At 36.1% G+C, this 24,106-nt stretch overlaps 3 protein-coding genes and 1 pseudogene across 4 annotated transcripts; 1 reads left to right on the forward strand and 3 right to left on the reverse strand.

Moving 5' to 3' along the window:
- Positions 1–3,428: 3,428 nt before the first annotated feature.
- On the reverse strand, positions 3,429–4,319 carry LOC147508758 (protein FAR1-RELATED SEQUENCE 5-like). The gene has a single exon (XM_086597616.1). The coding sequence runs from the start codon at positions 4,317–4,319 to the stop codon at positions 3,429–3,431; it is 891 nt and encodes a 296-aa protein (XP_086453742.1).
- Positions 4,320–7,607: 3,288 nt separating this feature from the next.
- Positions 7,608–8,657, reverse strand: LOC147508759 (luminal-binding protein 1-like; annotated as a pseudogene). The gene is made up of 2 exons (XR_015215925.1): positions 8,548–8,657; positions 7,608–8,464 (listed from the first exon to the last, which is right to left on the reverse strand). The product of XR_015215925.1 is annotated as a luminal-binding protein 1-like (transcript).
- A 114-nt stretch (positions 8,658–8,771) lies between these two features.
- LOC147508760 (uncharacterized) lies at positions 8,772–12,243 on the reverse strand. Its single transcript, XM_086601149.1, has 8 exons — positions 10,991–12,243; positions 10,197–10,566; positions 9,784–10,035; positions 9,579–9,651; positions 9,420–9,480; positions 9,240–9,325; positions 9,055–9,144; positions 8,772–8,951 (listed from the first exon to the last, which is right to left on the reverse strand). Exons 5-8 carry the CDS (start codon positions 9,475–9,477, stop codon positions 8,883–8,885), a joined length of 303 nt encoding a protein of 100 aa, XP_086457275.1. The 5' UTR covers positions 9,478–9,480; positions 9,579–9,651; positions 9,784–10,035; positions 10,197–10,566; positions 10,991–12,243; the 3' UTR covers positions 8,772–8,882.
- Positions 12,244–16,096: 3,853 nt separating this feature from the next.
- LOC147508761 (nicotianamine synthase-like) lies at positions 16,097–17,256 on the forward strand. Its single transcript, XM_086599165.1, has one exon. It carries the CDS (start codon positions 16,142–16,144, stop codon positions 16,994–16,996), a length of 855 nt encoding a protein of 284 aa, XP_086455291.1. The 5' UTR covers positions 16,097–16,141; the 3' UTR covers positions 16,997–17,256.
- The last annotated feature ends 6,850 nt before the right edge of the window (positions 17,257–24,106 follow it).

Here is a 24,106-nt window from a genome sequence, read left to right on the forward strand (position 1 = left end):
ACCAAACATAGAAACAAAATAATAACAAATAACATACCTACTTAAATACTAAAACTAAAAATAGTAATAAATAAATCAACAAACTTACTAATATTTTCACAAACAAAAAAAATACAAAAAATAAAGAAATAAAAAATCAAAAGGTTGAATTGGGTGTGGCAAACAAATCATCCTATTTTACCATCTTTATCTTCAGTCACACCATTTTGATATTCATACCATTCATTATCTTCCATGTCTAGTCCATCTACACATTTGTTTAAGTCAATAGAACCGTATGATTTTTTGTTCTTCATTCAAAAGGGTAGGTTGTGTTTGATTTTTTTTTTTTGGTGTTGGTTTTTTAAGGGCGTTGGTTTTGACAAAGAAAGAGAGAGAGAGTGAAACTTTTTTTGGCGTTGGTTTTTTATTTTCTTTCTTTTTTTTTGTTTGATTTCTACGTGCAATATAGGTAAGTTTTTGTTATTTATTTTTTACGATCTTGGGTTTAGTTATTTAATTGGGTAAGTTATTACTTATTTATTTGTTTCTATTTTTGTGTTTTGATTTTTGGAAATAGAAATATAATTTGGATGCCACGTAAGAGAGGGAGTCGCTAGGGAGTTATGAAGGGAGTCTAAATAGATTTTTTGTTAGCAAAATTACCTAAAAAGCTAGGCAACGAATATATCTTGCTGTTTATTACAATTAATGCAACGTACTTTGAATTTATTCTTAAAATGAATGAACTTTCAATTTTTTTTTACAATTGATGCAACTTGTTTGATTTCCGTTAAATCAAGTGCAAAATTGATGTCACAATTAGTTTGGTGATGTACGCAATCCTTGGGTCCAACTAAGCATGTGTTAGTACAAAGTCATTATTGCCCTCAAACAATCACATGATGCTAATTGTGACTTCCATTTTGAACTTAATTTGACAGAAATCAAACTGGTTGCATCAACGGTAAAGAAATTGAAAGTTCTTTCATTTTTAGAATAAATTCGAAGTACGTTGCATTACTTGTAAAAAACAACAAAGCACGTCGCATTTTTAGGTAATTTTGCCGCCTTTAGAATTAATTTTTCTTGATAATAACTACTAGTAGCACGTAAACCGCCCCTGATACAGTTTGATCTTTAAAGAATAAGAAATATTTACAATGATGGAGTCTGAACTCTGAATAGCAATGGGAAACTTTCTTGTTTCAGGCAATGAGAAACGTTTATGGAACTTTAATCAAAGGTTATTGCATTTTCGATCTAATGACATTTCTGCAACAAATAAGATTTGTATGACCTATGTTTGATCTATTTAGGGCCAGCTCAACCCAAGGTGAGGCCTTAGGCGGAAGCTCTAAGTCGAGGCCTTTTCTTCAATATTTTGAAAATTTTCTTATATATACGTACAATTGCTTAATAGAATTTTCTTTTGTGCTTAAGATCTTGATAACTCTCTAATAAGTAAAGAAAGGAAGTAAGAAGATTTGGTAGTTTAGATATTGGGTAGAGATATTCTCACCGTAAAAATTGATACTCTCCCCGCTTCTTTATTCTCACTGTCCATATATTGGTCCATAGATATATATATTCACTGTATCTAATAAGTTTACCGTATGACCATAACACATACCCATACCTATAGATACCCATTAATTAATTTTTGAAATCATTTGTTTCTCTGTAACAGAAAGAGCAAGCTTGAAGAGGAAAAATTGAAGTTTCTATGTTTACAATATTGCTCCAATTAACCATTTCTGTCTATCCCAATATGTATAAATTTTTTGTTTCTCTCTCACCACTCTCATCTCTCATACTCTTTTTTTTGTTTTGGTGCAAAATTATATGATAGTAAGAATGGAGAGATGTATTGGCTTTATTTGAAGGCTTAGTTATATTTTTTTTTACCTGTTTGTGGTATATTCAGAGTGCATACAAATTATTTAAGTAAATTTCAAATAGAAATGCAGTTCCAAATTAAGTTCAACAATAGTTTTTGCTAACATAAATTTTGGTCACAAAACAAGATGAAGCCATGGGCATTTCATGGAGGTTACATGTTCCTAAAGTACTTTCAACATTAAAACATGAAACTGTACGTAATTGTAAGAAAATGAAATGAAACTATATGGAAAGCACAACACTAAATGGACGTAGCCTAAACTGACAAAATTGTTTTTTTTTTAACATTGATGAAAAATTAACAGTGCACATGTTCGTCAAATTAAAACTGACTAAAATGGACTTGACATGTAGACAATCACTAGTCCAATACAACATATGTATTTCTTCGAACCATTGCTACAAATGCTTCAAATCGAGCTTCGAAAATTGTTCTCCATGCTCTTGCACTAGCTTGCACTCCCTGCTTCCATGAAGCAATAGGCGATGGTAGTGGACAATCTGGCTTCAAAAGTGCATACATAAAATGACAGTTATTAACCAAAGCAACAACGATGACCCTCGGCGAACTTTTTGAGGGAGGAGAAGATTTCAAGGGAAGACAAGTATAGCGTGCTTGTGGAGAGAGGTGAACAACCACAACATTGTAACAGGAAGCAATAAGAGGACTACAATCAAGCATACTCATCCAGTTCTCTTCTCCACATGAACTCTTATCACAATGTATCCTATCATAAACGCTTTTGTACTCAACTTTATCACCCAAAATACTTGTGTAGAATGATTTGTTGGCTGCCAATTCTAGACACAAGTCATCCCGAACTTGTTTCCAGTTCCCATGTCCCATTTCCAAGTGCAAGTGCCACAGCTCGAAATCCACAATTACCATCCGATCTTACGTTGTTAATATCAGCAATCAAACCCTTGACTTCAATTGGAAATGCAGAGAGGATCTCCATCGCATGAGTCATATTTGGGATCGAAGAGATGACTTCCACAGAAGAGGCAGTTTTAGAGCGAGTCACCTTCAACTTTTGCTTCTTAGATGCACATTGTGATGTAACACTTAATGACACCGAACCATATAATGCAATCTCAGGTGTGCCTAGTACATGTTCAAAATATGAAGGATCTCGTTTGGTTGAAGACTCATCCTGCAATAACTTCTTCTGCGTGCTACCTTTTGGTCGACCTCTTGTTTTAGTCTTTTCCTTAGGCTCAACCAAACAAGGAGTATTTGGATGGGTAATTTCTTTAAGTTTCTTCAGGAGATATTGTTTGTAACTATCATCACCATCTTCAAAGCGTTTCATAATGTTTGAAATTTCAGGGTGCAAATCGACATCGTCGTTGACTCTTGGTGTGGGAACTCCCGAAAGCTTTTTCCAAAAATAATGGACTGTATCCAACGAAATTGGTTTATGGAGTCGATCATAACCAATTACTTCGATCACATGCACAAGGTAAGCCATGTGTACGTCGCAACACACACCCACATTCTTTAGTTGCCATACCCCCTAATCCACCACACTTTCTCTCTTCTAAAATCATCTCCATAGCATCTTTGGAAACAAAACCCCTAACTCTGCTAAAGTGAGAAGCCTAAAGTCGTGTCTCACATTATTCAAACTGCGCTCAAAGGATGCATATATCTTTGTAAGTTGCTCAGTTATCATTAAATGCATTGATTGCCATAAACCAACAAAGTCAGATGTTGACATATAACCCATGTACCTTTTCAATTTAGCATGTGCACTTTCCACTCTACCAGTTGTAGTGCAACCTAAGTGCATGTAGCGATCGATCCAGGCAGAAACAAATAGCTCTCTGTGTGGCAACCAAGTTTTTTTTATGTAATCAAGGAGGTTTGTAAAATCAAGATAGTCTCTCTCCAACGCCTCGAAGTGAAAATTGTAATCATCAACTGTATTAGACATCATCACTTTATTCCAGTCATCGTAAAAAGATTTCCATATATCCTCATCGGGGAGAAGTTTTCTGCCCTTAGCCAAAATATTCCTCTGAATATGCCATCGACACAACATGCGGTTTGCATTTGGAAAAATCTTTTCTACGCTATTCATTAATGCGAACTCCCTGTCAGTTACTATCACTGATGGCAGCGTCTCATTATTTAGTAAAGAATGCAGTCGCTCTAATGCCCATAGATAGTTATCTTCCTTTTCTTTCTCAAACAATGCAAAACAAACGGAAAATGTCTTTATAGTAGAGGTGACCCCTACTACCTCAAACAATGGCCAACGATATCTGTTAATCTTGTAAGTAGAGTCCATAATCAAGACAAAAGGGAAGCAATTCACCAGTTTTATGGACTTTGGATGTGCCCAAAACAAGTCAGTCACAACATCAGTATCTTTCTCACGCCGGTTCCATTCATAGTACTGATTCTTATCTAGAATGTCCATTAGATATTGCATTTGTGATCTCCCACTCCTTTCATCACGTCTCAACTTTGCACGGTGATTGTATATTTGTTGCTTTGTGCTTTTGCTCCGTTTTTAGTCATCTCAAACGAAACTTGCCTTTCCGCATTTGTTAATCTACCAGCATAAGAATGACCTTCTAAGTAGGTCGCCAACGAATGGTTATGGCGACCACAATCAACGCTTACTTTCCATCTGTCTTCAGGCCTGGACAAATGAATCCCCTTGAGCAAGAAAGGACAATCACATCTCTTTGTACTAGTCTTTCTCTTTCGTTGTTTTTTCTTTCTCCGCAGTTTTCATCAGCTATTTTTTCTTTTTCTTGATTTTCATTCACTTTCTTTTTGGGTCGATATATTCCATACCTCTCACAAGCAAGCAACAATCTGGGCGTCCTTCCTGAATGAGCATAATCAGATTTCTTTATCACTACAATACACCCGCATTCTTTCCCTGTATCTCTAGCCCATGTAAGAAGATCGTTGCAACTTTCAAAAACCTACATTCAAGTCAAAATATATAACCAATTATCAATATACGAGATAACAATGGTTTAGAACAATATTAGAATAGGAAAAAGCTAGCTAGATTTACCAGGTCAGTGGTGAATTGTTCAGTGAGATCAACTTCATTTTGTTCACTCGGATTAACGTTCTCGCTCGGCATATCCTATAGCAATGGCATTAACATTTAATTAGTTCAAAGAATTTAAAATAAAATGAATATATGTTGTGAGAATTTGAAGATTAATTATAACATACCCAAGCATTAGTAGAGCCGTCAAAGTAATCGAAGCTCAACAAGTCAAGTTCCACTCCTTCGATATTTATTGGATCCTATTAGCACATGTAGTCATTATTTTCACTCAAACAGAAAGGATATAACTTGACCGTGTCTACTAAGAGTGGACGAGTCTTACAAAAAAATATTTGGCCCAATTACAAAAAATAGTTGAAAAATTTAGGTTTAAAAAGAATAAAAAAGATGAGGCATACCTGTGAAACATGATCATCTATAGAGGTTCTCACACCGAATAGTATTGGTTCGACAGTCGAAATCGACATTTCGTTCGTCATTTCACTATCAACAGAGTAAGAATAAGGAGCCATTGGTTTCTTTTTCATTCTCATCCACTTTTCTACAGTCTATAAGATGGAGGTTTTAGTCCAAAACTTAAACTTTGATAAGGTCTTGATAGATAATGGAAAATGGAGGGAAGAAAATGTATTTAAGGAAAAAGTGAAAGAAAAGGGAGGGAAGATGAAAATATATACGTGACATGGGGTGAACATATAGAGAATCACGGTTTTCGTATATTTTTTCTGTTGGACAAGAATGTCCTTTTATTTCTTTTAAGTACGGTGAACTTATCGACAATAGGGGGGGGGGGGTAAATATTAACACCCTAGATATTTATTGCTTTACTGGAAATTCGACTCGACATAAGTAAACGTTCTAACAAGCTTGAGGTTTTTTAGCAATGTTTTTTAACATAATATAAATTATTGTCTATGTTTAAGGAGGCTTTTATGAGATTTATCACCTCTTTTATAGGAGATTCTTTTTTTTTCCCATACTAGAGAGATTTACAATTTTGTTTGAAATTTGAAGCCTTCACTTACTCGAGGCCTTAGGCAATTACCTAACTCGCCTTATGGACGAGCCGACACTGGATCTATTGTTCTTGTGTCCTTGCTTACATTGGTAATAATCAGGGGCGGACCCACGAGAGGGTTGCATCAGGCTTCAGCCCGGGGTCCGTTTCCTTAAAAAAAAATTAGTAGGCATTGCTAAAAGCCCATTAGCCAGCCCAAAAAAAAAAAAAAAAAAAAAAAGTACCGAATGACTTTAATTAACTCTACTTTAAGACCCCCCCATTCTTTCTCTTTCTACCACCAACCCCCGCTCTCTCTCTTTCTTCAGTCTCTTGAATCTTGATTATTCTATTATGCTATTCAGATATATGATTCTCCGATATTGATTATAAGGCTCACTGGCTCAAGCTTTTTACACATTGACTCGTTCAAACTTCGAAGGTATGTTCCGCTTATTATTATTATTATTACAATATATATGGTTGGAATTTTGAATGTTGTTATTACTCTTACAGTTATCTTACTGGTCGAAAGATTATTGGAGCAACGAGCAACTAACCTTTCTGAGTCTGCTCCTGGAACTATTCGTGGTGATTTTGTTGTTGAGATTGGCTCATTGGAAGGTAATTAGATTTGTTGTTAATTTGTTACATTGATTTAGTTGTTGTTTTTGATAGATTTCAGTTCCATGAGTTGGTCTGATTATAGTATAATCTTGTTATGGTTGTTTGAATTAGAATTGGGTGAATAAAATATTTCATAAATTACAAAACCATTTCTGCCTCTCCCATGCATGGGTATTGGGTAGGATCTTTTTGTGCAAGTGTATTGAAACCATGTAGTTCTCATTTAGGCTTCTCATCAAACAGTTATAGATAAATGTGTGATTTTTTTTTTTTTTTTAGACGTTCAATGTCGAAGGGAGTGTGAAATAGATTTGTAGTTTTTTTTTTGATGAATTAGTATATATAGATTTGTAGTCAAACTTGATTAGATATTTTGATAAATTAGTATATATATTTGGTTAGTTGTAAATTATGGTGTTTCATTTGTTTATTTGGAATGTGTATATTATTATTTTTTTGTTTAAGACTGTTATCGTTGTTTAGCCCGGAGAGAGTTAAAATGCTGGGTCCGTTCCTGGTGATAATTTAGCCACCACTCTCCAAAGGAAGAAAAAAAATTAAATCATAATAGTAATATTATGATCCCTAATACCTAATATACTAGCCATTTGGCCCGGCCTATGGCCGGACTTGCTACATAGATAGCTAATTACTAAAAAACCTAAAGTCCACTTGAATAAATAATATATGTATATTGATAGCTAATGATTCATTGCATATTTTGTTTGAAAGGTTTATGTTTTTCTAATATTTTTTGAAGGAGATTGCAAGCTCTCAAACCTTGATCTAGTAAGTGTAAAGCGTACATATATCTTTTCTGGCTGATACATCAGCAGTAGCGAAAGACAAATCGATATCAATTTCAAATCTAGATGAGAGTCCTACCTTAGCTTTCTCAGCTGCTTGACGAAGCATTTGGACAGCTAACTTGGCGATTATATTGTAATCGCCAAGTTATCTCAGCAAGAGCTTCCGTTGTCTGTGATGGAGCAATTTAAATCTGTGATGGACGCTGGACTTGGTTTTGCAAACGTCTGCACATACGAATTAAGTGGTTGACAGAATTCGCAAAGAAGTTGGATTTGCAAGGGAGGAGTTCATTACAATATATTACAATATAAACCATTAACAATTACATTAGATTTTCAGAGGAACTCTTTCTACTTCACTATTAACACTTGTGACTCATCTACCGAAACAAAAAATGTATAAACGAACTAAGATACATTCTCCGGCATCTTGTCTGGCCGATTCATTACAGCACCCCTTCATTTTCCTTTGAAATTTTTCTGTCCAAGCTGTGTCGCTAATCAGCATTATATGACAATGCTAGCAAACGCACTCATCTACGGGCATTCACAAAAGCCAAAAGGGAATCTACATCTCTGTTCTCTGATGGGGAGCTTCTCTTCTTTCAGTCTCTTTTTGACATTTAAAGAAATTGAAATTATCGTCTATAGCTCGTCGTGAGAATCCTCATCTTCTCCTTCTCTTGATCCAACACCTATTCTCTTAAAAAGCAGCGATGATGATTGGGTTGCATACAAGCTTCTCATCATAATCATCCTTTTCAGCAGACCGGTTTTCATCGAGCCACTCGAGAGCCTCCTTGATGCCAGCCCTAATCTTTTCCTTCTCCGTTCAAGCTTGTCCGCAAGCTTGTCCTTGTCATTGATTTGATTCTTCAAGTTGTACATATAAGTCTCCAAACTGTTTCGGCATCAATCTTTTCCTTGACTTTCTTATCTTCCTCCGCAAATTCCTCCTCGCTTATTGAATCATACGGTCAATCTCCTCCTCGACTCGAACGACCCTTTGTCGTTGGTGATGGTAATTTTCACTGATTTGCCACCGGCCTTGTCCTCAAAAAACACCATTGGCATCAACCTCAAATGTCACTTCAATCTGTGGAGTTCCCCTGCTCAAATGAAAGGAAACTATTATTAGGTTTCTCCTTTAAAACATGGGTCTGTAACAAATTGTAAAGGCGTGCTTACAAACCTTGGTGCTGGCGCAATTCCAGAAAGATCAAATTTCCCAAACTCCCTGCAGTCCTTTGTGAGACTCCTTTCACCTTCAAAAACCTTTAAAAAAGAATACCAATAATCCATTAGATGAAGGTTGGCAGCATGTCATTTAGCTCAAATTCTACTATACTTATATTCGAAATGCATTGTGTACATATAATTTACTTGAATGGAAACAGTAGTCTGATGATCTTGGTAAGTAGTAAAGACTTGGGATTTCTTAGTTGGAATAACAGTGTTTCTTGGAATCAAAACAAAATTTCTTATTTAAAAATGACATTTACAAATCCAAACATGAGTAATATACCATTAAGTACTAACTGTCATGTATTTGAGAACTGCAGCTCGCACCTTCTCCATGTACGCTGCAGCTTGCTTCTGCAAACGAAAGGGTTTCACATCACAGAGTTAGCAAAAACTCGGGGACCTGACTAAAAGTAAAACAAATACAGATGAAACAAAAGCAAACAATTAGCCAGACCTGGTCAACTTTCTGTGCATTTGCTATGTTTTCATCAAGAAGAGTCAGTAAGGACCTATTGAGCTCATTGCGCCCCACCATATCCAATAACTGACCCAATAAACATCAATACCTCAGATGAGTAATAAAGGGGACATGCGGAAAAAAGAAGGCTAGAGAAGTTCAGGATTGAAGTTTTGTCATACCGTGGCTTTCACATCTTCTGATCTCAATATTTTGGTTAAACTTTCTTTTGCTGTAATAACGTCGGTTTGCAATTTATCATAGGCTTCTGCAACATAATATTAGAGACAGAACGATCACCATTTAAATAAGTGGATGGATACTATAGCAATCTTTGGCTTCTAGACTCAGTCAAGTCAAACCTGTTCCTTCCAGTAGAACCTTTTGCATAGCTTCGAGCTCAATCAATCTATCCTCCATATCCTGCAAAAATAAATGAAGAAATTATTGGCAACTCTTTCTTTTTTATTCTGATCAATTGTCTAAATAGTTCACTCTGCACTTCTCGATTTAAGAAATACCTTAGTTCTTGACACAGCGAATCGAAGTTGACCCAGTTCAAACTTTAGATGGGAGAAAAATTCCTGGTTTAGTCTGCAAAATTTATTTGTTACAGTATTCCACATTTCCTTGATGAATATCTTCTTCAGAGTGGAGTGTCTCATTAATAAACAGAAGAGATATAAATTAGATTAGTATACAGACACTGTGAGAAGAAAAACACACCTTTGGTTTCTTCACCACCTTCTCCACTCAGGATGCTTCCTTGTACAGCAGCACCAAAAGCGACAGCCTCATCGGGGTTAACACCCTTGTTTGGCTCCTTTCCATCAATGTAATCCCTAAGGAGTTGTTGAACCTTGGCATTATACCCCCTACGCCAGTACCACAATTAACCTTCATGCTAGCGGTTGCACCTGGACGCAACCCAAGAGTACGTCTTTTCTGTGTCCGAATGAATTTCAGTGATGGTCTTAGCTTTGATATGTCAAAACAAATTGGGGAGAATAAGTAAAAAAAGATGGACTCAAGTATGTAAGACTTTCATGAAGAAAGGGAATTGAGGAAGTAAAAAAAAAAAAGAAAAAAAAACTGGAAAAAGGTGGAGTGACTAAAATGTAGAGGGTTTTGATAACAACCTGAACAATGTGGTGTATAATCTTCTCAGGCACCATCTTCTGTTTTAAAAGTTCACCTATATGACATGACGGATGTTTCCAAGAGTGCGCAGCTTCGATTTTCAGCACCTTCAAATGCTTCTTGACAATTATTCAAGAGGACACTCTTGAAAGTTATATCCTTCTCACCAGGCTCATCAGAAGGGAATGGAGAAAACTTCGAAGCAGAACCTTCTCCAAAGATGTCAGTGTATCCTTTTCTAGCTTTAATCTATCAGTCAGCTGTGAATGATCTAATTCATCAGATACCCGATTCCGCAAATAGTACATAGCATAAGGTAACGTTGTCGAATCAACTATTCTCTGAATGCTCTCAAAATGAGCTTGCAGCCTATCAAACCAAAAACAACAAATAAATTTCACTACTGAACAAAATGAAACTTTAAAAAAAGTCCAAGAGTGTTATACCGAAACAAAATGTGTCGTCGTGACTCGTGAAGCTTCAACAAACGAAACTCTTCGAAGTAACAAACATTTGGATTTATATTCAGTAAAGAAAGTCTAGTGTAATAATCATCATCATGTATCAGTCCAAATGCATAAAGACAAATAATACATGAATAGGATCACCGACAGAAACTCTCATAACCGACAGCTGCTTTATCTTTACATGCATATTTTTTATCTACTAAGAGCCGTTTCTCTCTTATTTAGTCTTGGACGATCACTGTCTTTCGTGATATATAATGTGTACGTTTAGGTTTAATTACCAACAATAACCAAAACAAAAGTAAAGTCCTCTCCGGCCCACTTACTTAATGTCGCCTTCCTTGTGCATAAACTTCCAACGTCTTCCTTCCAATACATGCGAACCTCATGAACGAAATGTATCCATGCTATTCTCAGTCATTCCAAAAGAAAAGTCACCAACTCTGATTACTTAATGTCGCCTTCCTTGTGCATAAACTTCCAACGTCTTCCTTCCAATACATGCGAACCTCATGAACGAAATGTATCCATGCTATTCTCAGTCATTCCAAAAGAAAAGTCACCAACTCTGATTATCACAAAGCCCTCTGCTCTACTTGTATATTATCTCCTTTTCCCGCCTGTGGGAAGTCCTCTGATACGAAGGCATTGATTCTCTCCGCTCTGCCTGATAAGTCTCTCTTCCTCCAGTCCGTTGTCCGACTGGAACTGGATCATAGTTCTGCTGAGGTATGTAGCTTTGTGGTATGGAGTTCGATTGTACCCCAGTGCCCCTTCCATCTCCTGGTCCAGCTGAAGTTGAATTGAAGTTTTGTTGCAGTGGATAATTCTGTTGTGCCACATAGTTCCTTCCATCTCCTGGTGTGGCTGGACTTGGAGCAAACTTTTGCTGTGGTGGACAGTTTTGTTGTACCCACAGTTCCTTCCTACTCTTGGTTTGGCTGGACCTGGATCTGGACCAAAGTTTTCCCTTGAACCGTAGTTCTGTTTGTGTCTAAATTTGAGAGAGTATTGAGAGAAGCTAGTAGACCGGTGTCTGTTAATAAGTAGGTGGTTGAAAAAACTCAAACATGCCACTGGATATAAACATTGGCATGTTTTAATTCCAATGATCATGTATAGTTTATCAAGATGTTAACAATCAAATGTGAATATCTTGCTTTAAACGAAGTCTATATGAAACTTAATAACCTAATTAAAGTCAAATCATACATACCTCATATTAGAAGTGCAAAGGAACAATCTAATCTGCTTGGGGATACATAAATCTTCCATTCCACATCCTATGATGCATTTGCGTCTGGTGCTAACACCCTTTCTTGTCTGTTAAACCCCTGGCGATACAGATAAATCAATCGGTGCAAATTCTATTTGCTTTCAATCAATGCATGTTTAGTAGCACTTCCAGCAATAGCCAATGGGTTGCAAGATTGTGTTGATAAAGCTTATAGAAAAACCCCAAGTGGTCGATGCTACCTAAACAAAACAATTTAGTTAGCCAATTAGTAACCCAAACAGAGTATTAGGCAGTAAAGTTTTAAGATCTTTGTGTTATTACTGTAGATAGATATCCTTCATATCTTTCATGAATTACTTTGTATAGGCTTCATCTTGAGAGGTTCTGACTTCAGGGCCGATCATCATACATCCCCATTTCCAAAACCGTAACAACGAAAGACTTCTTCTAGTGGAGTCTTTTATTTTATTTTTTCGATAAGAAAATAAAAGAAACAGTTAAAATCCGATTATTGAAGTTTATAGAAATAATTAAGAAGGAGAAGAATAATTACGACAAAGGCATAAGCAACTGTTTAAAAAAAATTAAAGTTTAATTCTCTATGAATAACCTCGAGTGCATACTCTTCAATAGCTATTCGTAATAAGTAGAACTTAAATTCAACATTCCACGTAGAAACGAAGATGAACTAACCTGAATATCAAATAATATAATATTTTTAGTAGAAACAAAGATGAAGTAACCTGAATATGTGTTTGATATTGAAGAACAACAAAATGCCTCTCAATAGTGGGCAGTGTCACATACAGCAACATAAGGTCAAACATTTAAGCATGCACATCTTTATATGGAAAAAACATGCATCTAGTAACAGAAGCCCATGATCAGAGAATTGGTTTGTAAGCCCTGAAATTTTAAGTTTCTCACATTAACCAAGAAACAAAGAAATAAATGAATCTAAGAAATAGAGTTAACGTAAAAAATATCTAATGTTATAGTTAAAATCAAACACATATTTGTTTAAAAATGATAATGTAAAGTAGTTAGGTAGAACTATATGGAGCACAACATAAAAAAGACAACAAAAAGTTTGAAGACTGAATATACGTATGAGTTAAAAGTGATATCTTAGATGCTAAGAGCTTTCAAATCAACCCAACCAATATGTATATTCATCTTGTGGGGTGGACCCGTATGGAACGAATGGTAGAGCTTTGCAATTTTCACAAAAAGATTAGCATTCCATCTTAAAGCAGATATAACTTAAGAAGTTCTAAGTTCATTAACGATTTTGAATTCAATAAAAAAAAGGACCATCAACAATTCAATAAAAAAAAGGACCATCAACACAACGTTATCTGGCTTCGCCTTACATCTTAAGTTTTGCAAAAATGGCAATGTACAACTCAATAAATTTTGAAATCCTAGAAAAGGTATATGCAAATCGACATTGGCTTTGCCAATCGGCCTTTGATCCGCCATTTCAAATACCAATAATGCATCCATTCATCTCCAGAAGGTTGAAAACTTTATGCAATTAAGTTTGATTCAAAATATAGAAATCACCTTGAAAATATTGGATTGCAATGAATCATCTCATGCTTTTTACAACAATTCAAAATCAAATCCAAAATATCTTCAAGCAAAAAACAGATCAACCAAACATATGTGAAAAGGTGGCACACTAACTCATAGTTAATCACATCCAAATAAATAGGGAAATCTTTGTTGGTCATATGGATAGCATAAGTAGTTTATATGACTCGGCCTTAGGCATTCATGTTTTGCATACTACAAACTATTAAATATTAGGAAATGAAGAAATAGATTGTTGGCATGTAGGCTAAACATTTATGGAAACCCTCGAAGTATCAAGAAGTAAATGGATGGTAGTAAGAGGATCATGTCAACTATTTCATACCTCGGTTAAACATGGCAATTACCTCTCCCCGCTTTTCCATATGCATGGTATGTATTCACTATCAATGAATTTAGAGAATATTTTGCTAGGAGTAGGAGATACTAATATAATTTCACATATACACTAACAATTTTCAATTATCGTTTTTGCAATATAACACAAAAATCCATATCTTTGTTGGAGTATGGATATATATGAATCAATATATAAGGGGAACCGTGTCATTCGATAAACAATAAGTCATTTGCCTATACTCATCAACACCATCTATATCAAATCCATAAAAACACTTCTCTTAAAGTATGCAACAAAATAAATGTTTTAGTTTTAAAAGACAGAACCATGAGAGGTTAATAAATTAGACCTATGACAATGAACCAAGGGAAAGAAACTATGAAGCAACAGAGTTAAGAAAAAATTGGTAGGTCAACATTTAAAGAAAAGGCTAAATTGATTCTTTATATCAAAAAGAACTTTAATCCTTGCAAGTGGGACATGATGTTTTGGTAAGACAGTGGTACCTGCTTCCTTGAACTGGCCTACTTCTGCTCCTATTTGTTCCAGACTTTCTTTGTTACTATGTCGTTCCACCGGTAGACCAATCACTTGGATCCAGCATGGTATCCAATTAAAGAACATGTTCTCTATACTAATATTGGGAGCCCATTTAATGACTGAGAAAACAAAACCTTGAACTATCCAACGACCATTTTCTATCACATGTTCTAGATCTCGTTTTTCAGTGAAAGTAACTGTAAAAGTTCCGTTAGATAAGGTATTTATCTGAAAGTTACCTGTAGTAGTCCATTGTTGCTGAAGACTTGTTGTTATAGAACTCAGGTGAATCCATCTCTTACAGTAAAACTTGGCTACTGCAGTTAGATCCCAGTCCTTGAGGGTTTTATCATTGAGCTTCCCCCAGGGTGATTTCCTTCCTTTCTGGTGCAAATATAAGTTTTTCTAACAGTTTGTCTTGGAGTTCTTCAATCGCTAGTTTGCTTTGGTCTCTTTTTGTAAAAGTGCTATCTTCATCCATGATGAGGAAATGATAAAAAAGGCTAAAGAGGGGATCTATTCAAAAACTTGTGAATATGGTTTAAAACTAATTAAAAACTTGTGAAAATGGTTTCGATGTTTTCTATAATGGGATTTAGTGTTGTTGGGTCGATCTATCTAAAGAAGAGGATGAGATTTTGGGGTGGGGAGGATATTTGGGAGAGTGAAAATGAAGGTGGTGGAGATATCAGAAATCTTTTCATCTTCTTCTTCTTCTTCTCTAATGGTTTTTCTTCTTCGTCGAAATTTATAGACTTTATATTGATGAAGATCAACGACACTCCAAGACTGATTTCTTCGTCGAGTAACTACTTGAAAGTCGCATTCTTCTTCATCACTTGATCTTTGTATTTGTGGTAGTTTCTCAGAAGAAATTATTGTCTGTCTTGAGAGTTCATTTTGGAAGAAGAATAAGAGAGAGAGTTTGAAAGTATAGAGATAGGTTTTTAACTATTTTGGGCTACGAACAATTGAAATAGGGCGTAGAATTCATTTTTTTAGATAAAATCTGATGTGTCAGTCTGAGAGAAAAAAGGAGGGCTGACGTGGGTGCCTGGGAGCATTCTCAACTACTGAGTATTAATGGTCTTTGATGTTGAAGTTAGTATGACCAATTGACCATTATTATTCTTTTTGACGACTAACGAAAAAAAAAATCCGGGGGCACTTCCCATGCCATGCTGCCATTTAAACGCGGGAAATCACCTAGTTTCAGTGTGAAACCGAAAAATCCCAGGATTCCTTACTTGTACAATGTAGACCCCAAAACAGAAGACACCTTGTATGAATGGAATCAATCAGAGTATCCATGTCTCATTTCCATGCATTTTTTTTAATTTCACGTACAATGTAGACCCCAAAACAGAAGACACCTTGTATGAATGGAATCAATCAAATTATCCATGTCTCATTTCCATGCATTTTTTTAATTTCACAAACAATACCCAGTAGCAGTACACTGTACACATCTAAAGTCCTGTTATATATTTTAACCATTTTAAATTCAAAAAATGATCCCTAGATCTTGCAATGGTCCATTGTCTCCTCAACACGTAAGCAACTCTTCACTCTTGTATAATCGTAAACGTTACAGTATTTAGACAACATTTTGCGATACAAGAATTTAAAAATTACTTTTATATGATTGCCTTGTAAGGTATGTCATCTATATATAGAGGCAAAAGTGTCTTCATGTAATTATCCACACACACCATTTGCAACATACACTCTCCTAGCTACCTACATACTCTCCTTACTATATCCATGGCCACCTTCCAAGCATCCGTCTGTGAAAGTCATGTACAAGACCAGGTCTTGATAGCTCGAGTAATGCAAATTCATGCAAGCATTTGTAAGCTAGAGTCTCTTAGGCCATCGAAGCAAGTCAATAGTCTTTTTACTCAGCTTGTCAAGCTATGTATCCTTCCGTCTTCTATAGACATTACAAAATTACCACCTGCAGTGCAACTCATGAGAGAGAGTCTCATAAAATTATGTGGTCATGCAGAAGGCCTTCTCGAGCTTCAATTTGCTCATTTCTTGGTCAACATTCCACAGCCTCTAGACCATCTTGATGTCTTCCCTTACTATGGGAACTATGTTCAGCTAGCTAGTCTGGAGCACGGAATTCTTTATGAAAATGGTGTAGTGCATCCTAAAAACGTGGCTTTCGTGGGATCTGGCCCGATGCCTCTCACATCCTTCATCTTGGCAATTGATCACATGCAAACTTCGCATTTTGTTAACTTTGACATCGATAAGTCTGCAAATGATGTGGCTCGCCAGATTGTTGCTAGTGATGCTGAACTTGAGAGTAGGATGAAATTTGAAACCGCTGACATAATGGAAGTGAAGGACAGGTTAGGAGAATTTGATTGCATCTTTCTTGCTGCCCTGGTTGGGATGGACAAGAAGGACAAGGCGAACATCCTTGGTCATGTAAGGAAATACATGAAAGCTGGAGGTGTTCTTCTTGTGAGGAGTGCAAATGGGGCTAGAGGATTCCTGTACCCAGTGGTTGACGAGAATGACTTGGCTGGATTTGAGATCCTTTCCATTTTCCATCCCATTAATGACGTTGTCAATTCGGTTGTACTTGTGCGCAAACCCCTGTTCTAAATGAGCCGATAGTAATGTGTTTTGGGTCAATCAGTTTAGAGTACCATACAAGTACCTCTCAAGATGGAGACTCATTCTATAGGTTTCATTTCATTAATTTAGTCCATATAGGACAACGTTGTCTGCTTCTCTACTACTCGAGGCTCGCTCGAAATGAGAATTGCTTCAATTATCATGTCATATATATGTATTCTTAATTAATAATAATGTGTACTTTTTTTTCCTTTCTTTTTATTTCTTTTTGGTGGTTTTTTTTAAAATCCACACGACTTGATCCCATGACCTAACTAGCCAATAGTCAACCACACTACCACCAGATCAATGGGGTCGTGGTTACTGCTTCTTTTTCATGGTTGGGAACCTGGGATTACCTAGAGCTCATTAAATATATATCGTACTTCTATGTTTTCTAGTCATGTTACTACTGCTTCTTAAATATATCAGGCCTTTTTAATTTCTCCGATTACATGACTACAGAAAGTCATGCCCTACAGAACTTCCTACAATCTACATCTCTCCTTCAGATTTGCATGCATCCTAGCTAACTGACAGCAGTAATGTGATATAATCATATAAGGCACTTCAAGTTTGATGGAGTATAATCTGGAAAGGCCAAAACAAGCTATTATAAAACATGTTGTTTCGATCTCTCCCCCGCCTCTCCTTCTGTTTTTTTGGAAAGGTTTGCTAGGAAACAGTTGTTTCTTTAACGAATCCTACAATTACTAGAGGTAAAGCAAAATTAGATTAAGGATACTCTAGTTAATCCACTGAAGAATGGGTGAACAAAGAATGCGGTATGCTTGAGTGAAATATGTGTACACACAGAACTTTAATTCATGAATTCAGTCCATATACACCACTCTTGAGAAAGAAGAAATACTGGCCAAGTATGTAGTTTTGGTGTTGAAAAAAGACTTTGATAAGCAGCATAACATAACTTCGATGCACTGATTATATCACTACTCCTGATTTACTTTCCTAAATTTTCCCAACAGGTAGAACTGATTATAGCCTAGTGGTAAGAAAAACTGGTTCACAGTAAAGCTTTACATATGTCATACACTGATCAGAGAAATTATAGTTAATAAAAAAACGCAATATAAATAGTGATTTATAAAACGTATAGCCATCTCTCATGTTCGTAATCAGGTCAGACCTATATTACATGGAATATAGTGCATACTTTACAATTTTACAATTTTACATGTTTCTAGTTTTATAGCGTATGCTGTAGTGACAAGCCTCTTCTGTGTGTATCATTTGCCCTATGCAACTCTAAATTAAATTCCCCTGATCCAAAAAAAAAAAAAAAACCTCTGAATTCCCCTGTTATTTCATCTCCTAAATTGGTTTTGGTTATTCATATCCTTAATCAGAATGAAAGTAACTAAACTGAATTTGTTATGGAGTGGTGTAACAATTTAGGGTTAATTCGTTTTTGGCCCCACTTTTAATAGGGTATTCAGCGTTTGGCTCCTGTAAGTTGCGTAATTCGTTTTTGACCCCAGTTCTGTTAGTTGACTTGGTCAGCTTTAACTGCTCCGTAATATATTTTCAAAATGGCAACTTTACCCTTCACGTGACTTGCGCGTGAATCTCGGAAATACTGGTTTCATAAAATTTCGATTTTGAAATCCAATACAAATTTCATTTCGATGATATCGATTTAAAAGTCCACGTGGCACGTATCTATGTTACAAACATTGACGGCTTGGATTAAAATGTTACATATCACGAGATTTTACATATCACGAGAATGTGGTGGAGAACGCGGGAAAACAAGGGTGAAAACAAGTTATTGTCCCTCATCTCTCTCATTTACTAAGTTGTTGTCTCTCACTCCAACCCACTCCAAAACCATACAACTTCATCACTTCATCAACTTCATCAACTTCATATCACTTCACTTCAAAACCATTCAAGTCATCATATCACTTCATCAACTTCATCTCCTCTTCAACTCATTTGTATAAGTGAAGCAAATTTAAAACATCAGTACCCAACATCAGTACCCTTTAAAATAGTGTGTTCGATTAAGTCAGTAGGAAGGAAGCTTTTCATTTCGTTGGAACAGGTGTGAGTTGTATCAATTGTGTGGAAAGGTACGACCTTTATATTAGTGTTGCATGTAATTTTGTGGGAATTTTGTTGTGTTGTTGTGATGCATGAAAAATGATGAATATAATAAGGAATGTGGGGACCAAACCCTAGAAATTACTGAGTGGTAGTTTTGTAACTACAGTTACTTTCGAAATTTGGGGGTTTTTTAAATTGAACATAAATTAGCCCAAATTATACCACATAAAATGGGGCTTTCGTCAAATTAAGGTTCTATTTTTACTTTGTACAAGAAATTGGCCCCAATTTCTTGTAAAAAATTGCGACTTTCATCAAATTAGGGGTTTATTGTGCATATTGAACGATAAAAATGGGGGGTTTTGTCTAATTATATTTTTATTTTACAAATTTAGCATGTTGCTATTGTTAAAGCTTATTTAATCATGATGTCTGTGTTTGTATGCATGTTCTATGTGTTTATATGTATCCTGTGTATGCTTAGTGTATGTATGCAATTGATTCTGTATAAATATGCATTTTCAGAGTTATGGCTTCACCTTTAAGAGGTCAGAGAGAGTTTGTAATACACTATGATGGTTTCTGGATTCAAATAGTGCCTGGTAGAATGAGATATCTAGATTATCATGGTGGTTATCAGTTTCATCTTATGTTGGATGGGGATGAATTGAGTTATATGGGGCTCATTGAAGATATTCACAAATCTGTGGGGGATGATGTTCCTATTAATGGTGTTAATTGCATTTGTAGAGGGTTTTTGACTACCATTTACAATGATGTTGGAGTTCTGAAAATGTGGGATACTATTAAGGCAGAAAGGGATCAAAAGTTTCATTTGTTTGTCACCATGGTCACTCCGCATATGATGCAACCTATCAAGTCCCTAAACCTAAGCTCCATAGTAAGCCCAATGCCAAACAATATAAGAAGCCCAGTATTGTTTGTGTTTCTAAGTCTAAAAGCCCAAGGACACCTACTAAACACCCTATTCTTAACTTTGATATAAGAAGGTCACCTAGATTTTTCTTCTCCATCAGGTTATACAACCTTCCAATAAACCAAGCTTCTCCTCCTCCAATAGAATCTAAGTCCAAGTTGGTTTCAACCCAAAGCCCAAGCACACCTACCAAACACTCTATTCTTAACTTTGAGGTAAGAAGATCACCTAGATTTTCCTCTCCAATAAACCAAGCTTCTCCTCCTCCAACAGAATCTAAGTCCAAGTTGGTTTCAACCCAAAGCCCAAGCACACCTACCAAACACTCTATTCTTAACTTTGAGGTAAGAAGATCACCTAGATTTTCCTCTCCAATAAACCAAACTTCTCCAATAAACCAAGCTTCTCCAAATGAACCAATTCCCATTAGTCCCACAACTGATAACACTAATCAAGGTGAAGATGGATATGAAGAGATAAAACAAACCGAGAAGATGTTGTGAATGAGTTTGCCGAAGTTATTTGAAACCGAGAAGCATTTGTTGATGCAATACAAAGTGATGTGAGTGAAGATGTTGTACTGAGAATGATGAGAGTGAAGATGAAGGTGCACCCGGAAGGTACTTTCTTTAAGTTTGAGGTCGGTGGTCCATGTGTGGACATGAGAGCTAGGTATGAAAGTACCCACTCATCTGATAATGAAGATGAAGATTACATACCTAAAGAAGATGATGAACATGCTGATGACTTGGTTAATGAAGCAACAGATCTTGAAGAAGAAGCTGATGATGTGATTAATAGTCTTGGGACTCGCACAAACAACTTGTACCAGAACAATACCACGCAGTGTTGGGATGAAGATGTAAAGCAAGAACTTGTTTTGAAGCTAGAACCCGGCATGCAATGGAAGTCAATGGAAGAATGTAGGAAATTTCTTAAGACTTTGGCAATACAAAACTTATTCAGTTTCAGGCAAAAGCAAAATGACAAGAAGAGGTACAGAATTTATTGTATTGGTGAAGACCATTCAGATCAAGAAATGGTTAAAGGATGCACTTGGAAGGTAGCATGTAGTCTCACAACAGACAACCATACCGCGAAGTTAAGGAAATATGTGGGGACTCATACTTGTGAGGCTGATGGAAAGAATCATGTTGTACAAGCCAAAGCTCCATGGGTTGCAACAGTTCTTGAGGATTTCCTTAGAGATCACCCAAATATGAAGCCTATAGATGTTCACAAGGAAGTTTTCAGAAGATATGGAGTTGAGTTATCTTATTACACTTCTTGGAAATCTAAAGTCATGATGTTTGAGAAAATAAATGGGAATTATGAGTCTAGTTATGCAGTAGTATCTGAATTGAAAAACCAGATATTGAAAAGGAATCAGGGAAGTGTAGTGAATTGGTACAAACATGCTGAAACAGATGAGTTTGTTGGATTCTTACTTGCTTACAAAGCATCATTGGATGGGTTTGTCAATGGCTGTAGACCTGTGATTGGATTAGATGGGTCATTTTTGAAAGGGAAATATGGTGGATGTTGTCTAAGTGTCATGGCCTTAGATGCACAGAATGGGCTATTCCCAATTGCTATATATGTTTGTAGGGGTGAGAATGGGGATACATGGAAGAAGCTTTTGAGCAAGCTTAGGCCTCATCTGATCAAACACAAGGATCCATTGACATTTATCTCTGATAGACAAAAGGGTCTCATTGAAGCTGTGAATGAAGTGTTTCCAGAATCTAAGCACAGGTAATAAATTACATTATACTTATTTACATGTATTCTGCCATTATTCTTTGAATTTGTTTAGGGTTTACATTATACTTATTTGCATGTATTCTGTCATTATTCTTTAGGTATTGCTTTAGACACATGTACAAAAACTTTAAAGTGAATTTTAAGGGTGAGTTGTTAAGAGATTTGAGCTGGAGGCGCGTACATTTAAAGAATGTCATCATGATATTTATATGGAGAAGATAGAGGTCAGGGATGAAGAAGCTAAGGAGTGGTTAGAGAGGGAAGCAAAATCCACTTGGGCTAGGTCACATTTTGATCTCACAACAAAATGTGATTCTATTACCAATAACTTCAGTGAATCCTTTAATTCTTGGATATTGAAGATTAGAGATAAACCACTAGTGCAATTTATTGATCAATACAGTCTTGCTGTGATGAAGTTGATCCATGAAAGGAGGATTATTTCACAAGAACTTGTTCATGATGATTTAGTGTCAGCTGCTCAAGGAGTCATAAATAAGATAGAGAAAAAGTACAACAAATACAAAGTTCAAGGATTTGTTGAAGGATTTGTTGAAGGAGTTGAACATAACTCATTTTGTGTCATTAATATCAAGACTGAGAAGAAGTTTGTGGTAGATATGACTGGTTTGAGTTGTACATGTGTTGTATGGCAGATGACAGGAATACCATGTATTCATGCAGTTTGTGTTATTAGAAAAAGGAGAACACAAGGATCTAGCTGGGCACAGTAAGTGTGTTAGTTATTAGAAAATAGTACATGTACTTTTACTACTTTTGTTTTCAATCAATGAGTAACAAATTGACTTGTTCATTACATTTCTTGTTTGCATTTAGGTATTGCAGTTCATTCTACAATGTCCAAATCCTTTAAAGCTACTTATCTTTGGCTATATATATCCTTTTGATAATGAAGAAGAGTGGGATAAGGTAAATAAATATTTGAACCCTACTTTACATGTTAATGCTTTCATACCCCTAATGTTTAGTTATGAATGTCTGTCAATTGCTAGGTCAAAGTTGGTAATGAAGTACTACCTCCACCCTTTGAGAGAAAATCTGAAGACCTAGAAAACTAAGAATTAGGGATGCAGACGAGGATAAACCCTCAAACAATAGATGTTGTAAGATATGCAATGTACCAGGCCATAACAAGAGGACATGTGAAAGAAGACAACAAGGTGGAACTAAGAGTTTATCCAAAGCACAAAAGAGACAAAAAGAGAGGAGAAGGTCAAGAACAAAATGAGGTGAATGTGCGGCAGCAAACACAAATGAACCGGACCATGACCCGGATGAGATGAATGTGCGGCAAGAGAAAAAACACAAATGAACCAAACACAGCCCGGATGATGAGGTCAATGTGCAAAGCAAAGAAACACAAATGAACCGGACATGACCCGGATGAGGTCAATGTGCAATCTCAGCCAAATGTCGACCATATTCCAAGGGCTAGAAGAGGAGGTAGAGGGAGGAGGGGTGGTAGAGGGAGCAGAGGCAGAGGTGGTAGGGGAATGGCTTATTGGTTTGGTGAAGACACACCACCAAGGTCAAGCCAAGCAACACCACCCCCTCCAGCAAGTTCTACTCAATAATGCTTAACATTGAAGGTATTATACTTAGTAGTGTTATTTGTATTTTATTATTTTTATTGTTTGATTATACTTAGTAGGTATTATACTTAACATTGAAGCTTTTAATGTATACCCACGCATGTGTTTTATGTAGTGATGTACCCTTACCTTTTAATGTAAGCATGGACTTATTCAGTTTTGGTTTTCAAAATTTTGACTTGGTAACTGTTACTTTTGACCCAATATTAAATGTCTTAAATGTTCCCACATCTATTTGCTATAAGGATATCTCTCACACCATTCTTTAGTTCTCACATCTCACTCACACATTTTCACTTTGAATATATCTCTCTCACACATCTCATATCAAATGGGGAAGGGGAAGAATAAGGATAAGGGTTATGAATATCCACCTCATCTCATGAGTGCTGTTAGATTTGGTTATAATAACTACCATGATGATGAGGTTTTGGCTGCCAGAGCTTATGTGGATGAGCATGGTCATGATGTTTCTGTTGAAGAAGTCCATGCTTATATCGATAAGTATAGGGACAAGAAAGAGGAACAAAGGGTGGCTGTAGGACTACCAAGTGAAGATCTATGTGATTGGGAGAAGGAAGCTTGGGAAGAGTATTATAAGGAGTATGTGGATGAGTATATTATCATCCCTAAAACAAAATCTATAAAGGATAAGGGTGCTAAGGGAGAAGGAAGTTTAAGACAGACACAAGCTGCTGGGGGAAGTCAAGCACAAGT

Source organism: Coptis chinensis, chromosome 3 (genome assembly GCF_015680905.1).
Source record: "Coptis chinensis isolate HL-2020 chromosome 3, ASM1568090v1, whole genome shotgun sequence".
Taxonomy (NCBI): Eukaryota; Viridiplantae; Streptophyta; class Magnoliopsida; order Ranunculales; family Ranunculaceae; genus Coptis; species Coptis chinensis.

Bases quoted from the DNA above. Each gene is read 5' to 3' on its own strand.
- LOC147508760 (XM_086601149.1), bottom strand. From the start codon at position 9,477: ATGGAGGATAGATTGATTGAGCTCGAAGCTATGCAAAAGGTTCTACTG. The intron at 9,326-9,419 runs GTTTGACTTGAC...ATTATGTTGCAG, and splicing joins GGTTCTACTGGAAGGAACAG to AAGCCTATGATAAATTGCAA. The intron at 8,952-9,054 runs GTCTGGCTAATT...TTTCGTTTGCAG, and splicing joins ATGCACAGAAAGTTGACCAG to AAGCAAGCTGCAGCGTACAT.
- LOC147508761 (XM_086599165.1), top strand. From the start codon at position 16,142: ATGGCCACCTTCCAAGCATCCGTCTGTGAAAGTCATGTACAAGACCAG.
- LOC147508758 (XM_086597616.1), bottom strand. From the start codon at position 4,319: ATGCAATATCTAATGGACATTCTAGATAAGAATCAGTACTATGAATGG.